At 34.5% G+C, this 12,956-nt stretch overlaps 2 protein-coding genes across 2 annotated transcripts; one reads left to right on the forward strand and one right to left on the reverse strand.

The window, feature by feature from the left end:
* Positions 1-2,884: 2,884 nt before the first annotated feature.
* On the reverse strand, positions 2,885-3,265 carry LOC145578105 (uncharacterized). The gene has a single exon (XM_081635496.1). It carries the CDS (start codon positions 3,263-3,265, stop codon positions 2,885-2,887), a length of 381 nt encoding a protein of 126 aa, XP_081491622.1.
* A 3,776-nt stretch (positions 3,266-7,041) lies between these two features.
* Positions 7,042-9,027, forward strand: LOC145579279 (protein GRAVITROPIC IN THE LIGHT 1-like). Its single transcript, XM_081636523.1, has one exon. The coding sequence runs from the start codon at positions 7,358-7,360 to the stop codon at positions 8,747-8,749; it is 1,392 nt and encodes a 463-aa protein (XP_081492649.1). The 5' UTR covers positions 7,042-7,357; the 3' UTR covers positions 8,750-9,027.
* Positions 9,028-12,956: the final 3,929 nt, after the last annotated feature.

Raw genomic sequence — 12,956 nt, forward strand, 5'->3', positions numbered from 1 at the left:
AGTTTTAGAGGAAGTTCGGATTAAAATGTAATATGACTAAAGGATCACCTTTGCCCAAGAACAAAGGAGCCAGGGTCACATTACAAATCCAAACAAATGGATATAAAATATCGCCTCAGTTATGAGATCATTGACCGGCGGAAGGTCACGTTCTGCGAAGTTTTATTATGAGTGAGAAATCACTAAACCCCTTCCATAGACAAAGGTATGAAAGTCATATTAAAGTCTTGGATTGAAGCAAATTATGTAATTTTAAGTTGTGTATGTTTGTGGAAACATATTACATGAGAAAATACATCAATTTGCAGAATTATGTTTAAAACAGAAATTATTATTTCTCTTATTTAATTATGGTTTTGAAATTAAATAAAATGTCCAAAATAATTATGGATTGATGGGCTCATCAGGTTATCTATCAGATAGAGACCTGGTGTATGAAACTCCACAGGTGAACAAAATCCGTATATTATTTAAGTTCCTAGTTCGAAATCATTAAAGTGGACATAAATGATTTCAATAAATGGACTAGCATGTAAGATTGATTGGATAGCTCGGTTTCATGGGCTATAGGGGCACAGTGATGCTCGATCAATCACTTGGATATGCATGAATGATGCATGATTGAACTATTGACCTACTTTGAAGTTCAAGTATAGAGCTTCCGTATATATTAGTGGATTCCTTTGACATGAGTGGAACATTGATTTCATTCAATGGATGTTATAACTGTGGTACATTCAAACGTCTACCCGTAACTGGAGATTATAAAGGATGTTTCCCGGTTATTTCAGAAGTTGAGTGGGAGGCTTGTTGCCACAAGATTGGATAGAGTCTACCTATTAAATTAGGAAATGTGTCATGGCCGCTTGAAGAGGGAGAATTCAGAAAATACGTGGCCGCGTTCAAATGCATTACTCAGTAATCATTTGGTTTTGTAATTCTAACTCAGATTTCAAGAAACGATTTGTAGATTAATATGATCTCGACATGTGATGCAATCATATTATCAAATCGACATATACATTGACTTAAGGAATTTGAATATTGCACCCTTGTCTCAGACAAGTGGGAGATTGAAGGAGTTATGTCTTCGTCGTGTGCAATTACTAGATATATAATTGGATCAAATTATGGAGATAATTAAGTTCGGACATTTGGGTCGTCGTTTTGCCATAGCTAGAGGTACTTACGATCTTTGGACTAGTAAAATAGGCCAAAGCCCAATTGGACGGATCCTATGAGGTCACACAAAGGGGCTAGATCGAGCATTAGAGGACGAGGCCCATCATGGGCCTCATCTCTCTAGGTGGCCGGCCATGTAGGGGCTTTGAGAGGCTATTGGGCTTCGTGCCCTAGTCTAATTATAATGAGATTATAAATAGACTAGGTGCCTAGGTTTGCAGGTAAGGAATTAACTGATCATTTAGATCAAACCCTAATTAGCAAACACGAAACCAAACCCCTCTCATACTCCCTCTCTCACGGCTCTCTCCTCCTCCCGGCGCACGGTGGTGTCTCGTGGTGGTGGTGGTTCGTGCGGTGGTCGGTTGTCCGAAAAGGTGGTGATCGCGGTTTTCCTCAATCACTCGACCAATCTAGTATTGGTGGACGGATCGTTCGAATCTCGTGGACTAAGTAGAGGAGCAACACTTGGGGCTCTATTCTCTCCCTGATTTGCCTGTCGAATAGCTACGTGGAATTCACGCTTCAAAGGTATGATTATGTGTCTTGTGTGTTATGCATGCGATTCTTGGGATTAGGTACTTTATTGAATATGATTCATGTATGTTATTTCCGCTGCGTAGTACCTATAGATTCCTACAATTTTCAGCATTCATCTTCTCCAACCTCTCTGAATCTCCAACTATCATTAGTTTAAATAATCCTCCTTTCTCCTTCCCATATCCAAGGATTCGTCCTCTAGAAGGGTCCTGAAACAAACATCCACCATCAGTAAACAACACCTTTACGTTTCCATTTCTTACTAGTTTGCTTACTGAAGGAAGATTATGCTTAAACTCTGGCATGTATAAGACATTTTAAAGCGTAATCTCAGGACTTAAAACAATTGTTCCAATTTATTTCACAGTTCTTGCATTCCCATCAGGCAACCCAATAGTCACTTCTTTGCTCAAATTTCTAAGTTCAGCAAAAAAATCTTTGCTACTAGCCACATGGTTAGAAGCTTATGAATCAATTATCCAAGAATTCTTATCATACATATCATAGTAAGAACATGCATTTAAGTTGGATGTTATACCTGCAAAGTTGCACATGTTCTTGATTCCCGAGCTACTTCCAGGTTGATGCTTTTGACTCATTGCTCTTAGCACCTCCTGCACTACTGCACTTACTATCTCTGCATCAGGTTTAGAACCTTTGCAATGGTTATCATCAGAACTCTCAATCTCAAGTGGGTTATCTAGTGCTCCATTTTCAATAGTAGCATTTACGTTTCCGCATATTTCCCAATCTTCACTCCCTTAGATTTGAGCTTTGTGTACCATTAAGGGTAACCATGAAGCTTGAAACATTCATCTATAGATGTCCTGTGAACTTGCAATGTTCACATTTCTTCCTACTCTTCTCCTCCTTACTATCTCTCTTTTGATATCCATTGCTTCCAAAATTGCTTCTTTGATGAGGATAACTCATGTGCTGCTTTCCTGCAAGTAATGCACTTGCTTCCATTCCAGACAACATCAAACCAGATATTTCTTTCTGTTTCTCTACTTGCAAGACTAATTGATAAGCCTTGTTCAGAGTGGGTAAAGGGTCCATTCCTATGATATTATGTTTTTGAACATCATATCCGGCATTCATCCCCATGAGAAATTCAATTACTCTATTTTTCTCTTCTCTCCCAACCATCTTCCTCACTACATCACAGGGTACACTTTCCTATAGCACCACAATTGCATAGAGGAAATCCTTCTATGTTTCCTATTCCCCAGTATCCTTTCAGTTTCCCCATATACTCAGACACGGTTAAATTGTTCTGTTCTAAGTCACTTAATTCTTTCTTCAACATGTATAGTTCTGGTGCATTAGACTGACCATACATTTCACTCAACTCATCCCAAAATTCTTTAGCAGAGTTGACTAAGAGCATTTGTTCAGCTATAGTGGTTGTAAAAGTAGCAAACAACCAACATCTAACCATATAATCATTCCTCATCCACTTATTATAATTTGATGAAGTTAATTCAGGTTTGGGAATCTTACCATCAAGAAACCCCAACTTGTTCTTCAATCCGAGGGCCATCTTCACACTTCTGCACTAGTTGTTGTAATTTTTTCCATAGAAAATAATCACTCCTAAAGGTGTGTTGAAGCTATATGAGCTCCCTAGATAATAAGGGTCAGCGTATGGTACCACCGATCTTCCATTGTTCTCAGCATCACCACCGACCATCTTTACTAGAGAGGATTAAAATAGGCGAAATTTCTGAGTATTAAATCTGGGAAAAAATGTTTGATTTCGGATCAAAACATATCAGACTTAGTTTTGCTCTGATACCATGTGAAATTCAGCATTCAAATTATCAAGATAAACATTCTCAAATTTTGTTTCTATCAGAATTTGATTCCATGAGAAAGATCAAATGGAGTATGGAGGCGTAAGATAGTTTCTTCAAGGTCCTAACCCTACATAATAACCTTGCATTCTATATATAAACTGACTCTTATCAACCTAACAGAACAAAAGTCAAAAGAAACAGTTGGAACAGTGCCAAAAAACAAAGGACTAATTAAACTACTCAACCATACATCTACCCCTATTAAAACATAAACATATATACTTATCTCTAATTCTACAATGATAAATTCTTTAGTTAATTCATTTTAATTAATTGAATTTATTTATTTTTTGATAGTTAAAAAAGAAAGGTTTAAGCAACTATTACTGATTTTTTTTTTTTTTTTTTACAACATCAAAACAAGCTTATGACTAATCTCAAATTTTAATATATTTTAATTTGGATCAAGATTTTGTTGTTATATACTTATATAAGGTTAACATGTAGATCAGGTTGTGAAGTAGAATATGTTACAATGTAATATTTTTACTATTTAAGACAAATAATATAATGAACTAATATTTAAACCACTATGCGTTAATATGTAATGTACTAGTATAAATAATAAATGTATAATAGAATGTTAATAACCTTATTACCTCAATATTAATTTACCATTTACTTTACTATTACAAGTATTTCATATATTATTACATGCTATGTATTGTACAATATAAACTACACTACAAACTTGTGGCTGGCCACACCGTGTGGCCAGTCACAATTTTTTTTTTTTTTAAAAAAATCTTACACTAGAAGTCTTCTCTCTCCTCTTTTCTTAGCTTGTTCTCCAACCCAAATCACGCATCACCACATCGTATCCCTGCTCCACCCATTTTCTCTCTCCTCTTTGCCAAATTGGTGCAATTAAAGCCCAGAATTGTAGAAATTGGGTGTCAAATTGCTGTGAAAAATTGCGATTAAACTTAAGATCATCAACAACATTTAAAGGGTGCCAAATTTCGCTTCATTTTTTTTATTGAATTTCGTCAAAAATTGCGATTTTGAGTAGTTTGTTGTTGTTATTGTTTGTCAGAGAATGAGGTTAGGTTGAGATTTGCAGAGAATTAGAGAAAGAGGAGAGAGAAAGTAAAACTACATGAAGAAGAAGAACAAGGAGGAGGAGGAGCGAGAAAGAGGTTTGTTCTTGAGTTGATTTGGTCAATAGGGGTTGATTTGTTCATCAGTTGATTTGTTCTTCTCCATCTCATCAATTCCTCTATTTTAAACTAAGAGCAGTAGGTTGATTTGTCCTTCTCCTTCTCCTCAATTCTTCTACTTTTTCTAAAATTAAACTTTATTTTTTTTTTAAAGGAGAATTAAACTTTATTTGATGTTCAAATAGTATAATTAAAATTAATTTATGAAAAGGGGTTACTCGGTCAGTAGGGGTTACTTGGTTGGAGGTTACCACTCGGTCAAGAGTTATTCGGTCAGGAGTTACTAAGTCGATTAGGGGTTACTTGGTCAGGGGTTACTAGGTCCGTCAGGGGTTACTAGGTCAAGGGTACTAGGTCAGTCGATCAGGGGTTACTAGTGGTCAGGGGTTACTAGGTCCGGTCAGGGGTTACTAGGTCGTCAGGGGTTATTAGGTCCGATCAAGGGTTACTACTTCCAAACAGGGGTTACTAGTTCGTCAAGGGTTACTAGGTCGGAGGGGTTATTTGTTCGGTGGGGTTACTTTTTCATGTGTTAGCTGGCCACACTGTGTGGCCAGCTACACACAAAACCTTCTGTAACTACACTACTCTCAACTAGACCTGGTTATTAATGAAGGTCACGAGTCGATAATGGGCAGGCCAACAAACTATTGATTAAAATAAACATTGAACAAAGCTATAATTAAGTACATATGAATACGAAAATATGTATATAAATTCTTTACATTATCTTTTTTTTTTTTTTTTTTTTTTTTTTGACTAGTTACATTATCTATTTTTCTTTATGTATTAAATTGGACAAATATTTTGGTCCTATATTGACCCTACCCAATAAAGATCCTGTCCATTGAAGACTTTATCAATTAAAGAACCTATAAGTTTGGTCCTGACTCTATTATTATTGGGTTACTTTGTCCATTAACCAGGTCTACTCTCAGACTCCCAACATATATTTAATTAGCCAACTACGTAACCCTTAGCTTCAATAAAATATGTCAAATGTAACCCTTCACTAATACATAGGGATCTTTCTTCTATCTTAATAACAATAATTTGTAACATTAAATTTGTCTATATCTCGAAGTAAATTAATTTATTAGCAAAGAAGGCATGAAATGAATAGTCTAAGAGCAAGATGAATTATGGTATGAGAATCATTGAAGAAGCTAAATAATAAGTGGCAGCTTCAGATTGATGTTATGTACTTATCTTTGGACTCACTCTCACTTTTTCACATGTTTACTCTGCTATTTCTTATTCTCATTGCACCCCAGCAACTCAACAAACGGCTGCTGCAGTCGCAAATTATTGAATAATTTGAATTTTTATTTTAAAATTGGATGCTACTCTTAGATATCATTATTTCTAATATTATTTGTTTTAGATTTCCTCATATACTGATATTCAATGGCTTACAAAATTTTCTTATTCATGAATGTATTTATGTAACAACTATGTATGGATATTATTGTTGTGTTATATTTTGCTCGTCAAATCAATGCTTTCTCTTTAATTATCTTGATTTGTGCACCAACATAATTAATATATTAGGAAATAGTTTAAAAGTACAAGAGTTGCATTGTGGTATGGAGATCACTACCTTAGAAACAAAATACGCCATCACATATATGATTTCTAACTTCCAAGTGATGAAGACCTTGCAGTCAAGTCTAGCAACAAAAGAAAACAAGAAAAGCCCACTAACGAACCAACTAGGAAAAAGCGTTAGATCTGTTTAAGATGAGATAATAGTCTGGATTCAAAATAAGATACATGTATGTAATACAATAAAAGTTGACAAATTATTGTAAAGAGTTTTAAAACTATTTTGAGACATATGAAAAAAGAATTCAATCAAAATAATGTACTGACATTGTGAGTAATATACTTAATCAACATATCAATCAACTAAACATAGCTCAATACAATAAATCCATCTTTATCTATTATAACTACCAAACATGTTACTAAACTATACCATAGAGTAGTTTTACAATCAAACTTGTAGTATAGTTAAAGCTATAAAAAGACAATAGCCCATGAAACATTAGCATGGTAAATTGGTAATTAGGTAAAGAAAAGCTTAGAAGGAAAGTCATTAGATAATCAACAACTTGGTTTGTGTTTCCCTTTTTCTTTTGGATTAACTTGCATGAAGCATGAATGCATGATCCATCATCCAACCTAAGCTAGTGTACCAGACCAACTGGGTCCTCCTCCCATAATCAAATCCTTCTTCTACTACTTTGTATTCTACCAATATATTTTTAAAATAAATAAATAACAAAAATTAAAAAATTAAATTCCAAAAGTCATAAAAGACGACTCATAATTTCACATATATTCTCTTATACATAACCATTCCCCACCTTTCTTTTTGTTTCCCGCCCTTTAAACACAACTTTTTTTTTGGCACCTTCATTTCCGGCTATAATCTCAAAAACACACCCAAAATAAAGGTCAAAAATCACTCACTTCGATTGTTTTTGCTTCTCTTTACTCTTCACTAAAACTTTGTATTTTTTTTTTCCATTTTTGTAACGAAAACTTTGTAAAATTCCTCATGTTTAACACATTTTTCTCTATCCAAAGATAAAATAGCAACCCAAATTATATATGGATTGCATCAAACAACCTTCATCTAATGAATCAACAAGAAGCAAAATTTCGAAAACGTTTTCGAAATGTATACACCCTCAAACCCCATCAAGATTTCCTCCAAACCCAAAACTTAGAACCCTTTCTGAGGAGCTTAACATTAGTCTAAAAGACTTTAAATCCGAACCGAAATTGACCCGAACCAAATCCCAGAGATCCAACTCTGGTGATCTTGCACAACAAGAGCAAGCAGCTAGAAATAAAGCTGCTAAAGAAGCTCTAGTTGCGAAACTCTTTGCTAGTTTGTCGTCACTTAAAGCTGCTTATGCTGAGCTACAAAGTGCACAGTTTCCTTACAACAATGATGCTATACAATCAGCTGATGAGGCTTTAGTAAGCGAGTTAACTGTATTGTCTGAGCTAAAACAGAGGTATTTGAACAAGAAATTAGATCTTCCACCACCCCATGTTACCAATTTATTGGCAGAGATTCAAGAACAACAAAGCAACATCAAAACATACGAGATCACAATGAAGCAATTGGAGTGGAAAATGGAACAAAAAGACTCCGAAATCGCCTCGTTAAGGAAGAAACTAGAAGATACAACAAAGACGAACAAATCATTGGAAAAGCGCTTGAATTCAAGTGGGGTTTTATTCCCTCTTCCGAATAACACCCCACTTAATGAATTAAATCAGTGTCACTTCATTCGAGTTCTTCATTTTGTTCTAAGGTCATTGAGGCATTTCGTCAAACAGTTGGTGCGCGAAATGGAAGTAAAAAACTGGGACATTGATTTGGCTGCGAAAGCAATCGAACCAAACGCCAAGTTCGCCAAATCTAAGCATACAATATTTGCATTCGAATCGTACGTTTCCCAGGTAATGTTTGACGGGTTTAATCATCATACTTTTTACCTCCCAGATGAGGGGACCAAACAACCCTTAAAACCCCCCCAGATTTTCTTCGAAAATTTCAGAAAACTTCAATCTTTAACACCATCTCAGATTTTTACACAAAACCCAAGATACCCTTTTGCGAAATTTTGCAGAGGGAAGTATCTAAAATTGATGCATCCAAAAATGGAGTGTTCTTTTTTTGGAAATTTAGATCAAAGAAAAGTTGTGAGTTCAGGGGCATTTCCGGCAACAGAATTCTTCTCTCTCTTCGCAGAGATGGCGCGAAGAGTGTGGCTGCTTCATTGCTTGGCGTTCAGCTTCGATCCGCCGGCGGTAGCTTTTCAGGTGAGAAAAAATTGCCGTTTTTCAGAGGTTTATATGGAAAGCGTCGCCGGAGAAGATGACGTCATCGCCGGCGATGTGACGGCGGCGTTCACGGTGGTTCCTGGGTTTAAAATTGGTAAAACGGTGGTTCAGAGTGTCGTTTATCTTTCTCCGGCAAAGCGATAAGGTACACGCGCCGCGTTTTTTTTTAATCATTTTAGGGTCTTTTATTATCATGGATAGGTAAATGTATAAAAAAAAATTTAAATGGAAGGAAAAAAAAAAATTTGCTAAATTTGGCATAATTAGTTGTCTACCATTTTTTGCAAATAAATATGATTAATGTGGTAGTAGCAAGGCAAGTAGCAACGGTCCAATTTAAATTAGTTTGAATTGGTTGGCATAGTTGTATAATGTTTAAAGTGTACAGTATGGTTAAACATTTTGTTTTAGTATTACTCAATAGGAGAATGTGGTTATATATTACTGCATCAGTTGTATAATTTTAGTTAAATTTCTCCTACATTTAGCCTTGATTTCAAATTTTCGTCTTTTAAATTTAACGTGAAGTAAACGAGTACAACATTAGCGTTACGTAAAATGTAATCTACAAAGTGAAACTTGTACTTTATTTGCACCTCATAATATAAACAGTGGCTCAGATAATTTGTCCGCTTATTGCTGAGAGCGTGAGACAACATATCATATCATTGTCCGAACTTTATTTTCGAAAGGAAGGTAAAGTTTATGCAAAGTGTAATTAAGAAGAGATCCTCTTGATCTCTAAGATCAACCATAACTTTTCTAGAAGTATCTCTATAAAAAAGAGGGAAATGTCCTAGGTAAAATTACTTTTAGAATTACTTTTAGGGTAGTACCAAATGTGAAAGTACAAAGAGTCAAGTAATAGTGATAATAAAATAATAATCAATGAATATAATAGGGAAAATCTAATTAATAGTAGTAGTAATTAATTAGGATGATTTAACCTTGGGAATGGACCTTTGATGATAGTGTCGCATTTGAAAGGTGCAAGTTTGGTCGTGGCGCGTGGGAGTAATGTAGGGCCATAATATATGAAATCTGTCCAATTAAAAACCATGTTAGTGATGATTATGCAAAAGAAGAAGGGTGGACCCACACGAGGGGAAACTTGAAAGCGATGTGATCTGGATTATGTATGATTTCATGATGAGAGAAAGTGGAATACTCTCTGTTAATGTACTGTAAATTGTAAGATAATCTTGTGACATTAGTGTTTGGATACATGTACAACGAACGTACTCATGAATAGTGATGTACAGCTTTTATAACTTTGTGGTATGTCAAAAAAGGCCCAAAATTGAATGCCGAACTAAGTTTGGTCTATCAATGAGTAATACGGAGTAATAAGCATATAGGTACATGTGTTAGGTTGTGTGTTTCGTGATGTGGTAGGTTGTGTCAGCGTGTTTCGGGTTCAAGGTGCCGGTGTATGAAACGAGATAAGAAAAAGTTATGTTAAGCCGCGCTCAGAATGAAGATCATGCACAACTTGACTCACGTTCCGTGATGTGTTGGGCCAGCAGCCCCCCTTAGTATGCATGGCCGCGACCTTTTGGACTAACACTTGAGGTGGCCATTTTATTCATGTCAAGCCTAATTGTCCTTTGTGCTACCCTAACCCCTCTTGTGATAAGATTTACACCTTTCAAATTTGAAAATAGGATAACTTGCAGGTGACCGCTTGAAAATCCTTTTAGCCTTCCTCAATTAAAGTATGTTACTCACTAATTTGTGCGAGGCTGCATATGATTAGCATAATTCTAATACCAGAAGATATTCAAGATATGAACTATAATGATTACATAAGGTTTCAATTACATACCAGCTATAAGATAGATTGTGACCCTAACATATACACATAATTGTCTGATGTCATATGAAATCGTTGTTTTAATGAAGATAATATCTAATTATTTTAGCAATCAAATTAATAATTGAACTTCTCCTTTGATATTTTTATTTTTATTTATTTATTTATTTTTGAAATCCTCCTTTGATATTTAGTTGCTCAGATCTTTGATTCTTCTTATGCTTTACTGTGCTCCATATTTTGTTCCATACTATGTGTCCCTAGGTTGCTCGAATCATGAGATGTTGAGATCCCAAGTTTAGCGCTTCATAAATTTGAAATTTTATGCATTTGTTTTTTGCATGTTTTTGCATTTTGTGGGGTTTGTGTTCAATTAATAGTACACTTAGTCAAAACTTGACATCAAAAGTCCTCTTTTTCTTTTAAAATTAAAAGTGAAATAATATTGAACAAAATTGGATTCATCAACTTACGAGATCATTCCTCCTATTCCGGAGGAGTCGTGAGAAAACATGCAGATAATTTATTCTAACCAAGATTAGAAATTAAACCTAAATTACAACCATCCAAATAATAGATAAAGTATAACAAATCTTTTAAATTATAGTGTTTAAATAATGAATACGTAGTAGTTGAGTTCTCGAGAAAAAAGGAATTAAGATACTGTTTCTTTAAACTATAGTGACAATAGTGGGTGTTATTCTCTAGTTATAGCAATATAGAAACTTTTTTGTCGCTAACTTACTTTAGGTTTAGTATTAATTAATGGTCTAATGGATACAAGTCGATTCCATAGAGAATGTAAGATCTTGTGACAATATGAAGTGGAGCTAGTGAAACATTTTTGTTTTGTACGTGTTAGATTTCGGGAAAACTCCTCAGATTGGAGTATGTACCATTGATCATAATATATAGTGTTACAATCCTAATCCTAATCTTGTTAGGAAACCTAGTATGATAAGTGTACAAACTATATCAAAAAAATATACAATATATCCCAGCTCTGCGACAAATATTATCGTAATCCTATAATATCTATCACACCCCCGCAGTTGTAGCGGTAGGAGAACGTACGCTAAGACTGGACCTAAATTCCAGAAATAATTCTCGTGGCAGGCCTTTAGTGAAAATGTCCGCAAACTGATATCTAGAAGGAACATGTAGAACCCGAACTTGTCCCAAAGCAACCTTTTCTCGAACAAAATGAATATCCATCTCCACATGTTTGGTGCGTTGGTGTTGTACCGGGTTTCTAGAAAGATAGATAGCACTGACATTATCACAATAAACAATGGTAGCCTGCCGTAGAGGACAATGTAACTCAAGTAAAAGATTACGGAGCCAACACGCCTCAGAGACAACATTACGTAGCATGAAAAAAATGAGAGTTGGAGTCAATAATGTAAACTAAATTGATGAAACATTTTTATATTCTGTAATATGGTGTGTTCTTTTTACTCAAACTTAATTTATTTAGATGGATTATCTTGCTAATTAACAAACTCCCCTTGAGCGTTGGAAAAACATTTAAAATATTTCATACAATGATATTAATTTGGGAATGCATGGTAAAATCACGCGTCGAATTAGTGTAATTGATGCTCATTCTAATTTAATATTTCTACTTTTGATTATCTTTTCCAACGCCCTTAAAGCGTTCGTTAGCTTTTGCTTATTTAGATTTAATTAGGCTTAATTTTCATGTTATATATACATCTAAACAAACTTGCTTGATTAGTCATGGTTATACTTAATTATTCTTGATTAAGTCTTATCTTTTTAATATGAATAGAAGACTTAATTAATTAGTCTTTTCTTGTTGAGAAAAGCAATTGATTAAATAGAAATGAATTGAAAAAAAAAAAAAAAAAAGTTCAAATGAACATGAGTACGCTTTACAATCATTACTACTCGTATAACAAATGCTATACGGAGTATATATCAACATTCCATCGAACCCCACTATTTTGTTTGTTTTCTGCAAAATTATAATTTGCATAAAAATTGTACACAATCAAAATGCAAAATTGGCAAGTGTGTGGCAAAAACGCTAAGAAATGAATGAATGAATGATGATGGTAAATGGCTTAGGTTACATTGATGTCTTTCATAGTTGCTACAAACCCAAACATGTGTATATGATGATATCAACTGAAAGATGCAGGAACGTGCATGAGTCCTTCTGACAATTGACAAACAAACAAAGAAAAGACAAATTCAAGTGGAAGATAGTCTCATTCATCTCTCTAACAGTATAATAAATCTTCCACATGCTTTTTATTAATGAATCCGTTGTGCTCATCAATGCATGCACCATACTATTTACCTTATCTAGCTTCTCTAAACTAAAATGAAGTGAACTAAATTAAACTGATTGGAGATGAACTAAAATGAACTAAATAGAGCTAAAATGAATTGTTTATGAGAGAAAGAAATTAGTAACTAAATTGAAATGAAATAAACTGAAATTAAGCTGAACAGATTAGGCATACCAAAGAGTCCACTTCACAAAATCAAAGGATATTTTATTCCAAAATC

Source organism: Chenopodium album, chromosome 14 (genome assembly GCF_948465745.1).
Source record: "Chenopodium album chromosome 14, dcCheAlbu1.1, whole genome shotgun sequence".
NCBI lineage: Eukaryota > Viridiplantae > Streptophyta > Magnoliopsida > Caryophyllales > Amaranthaceae > Chenopodium > Chenopodium album.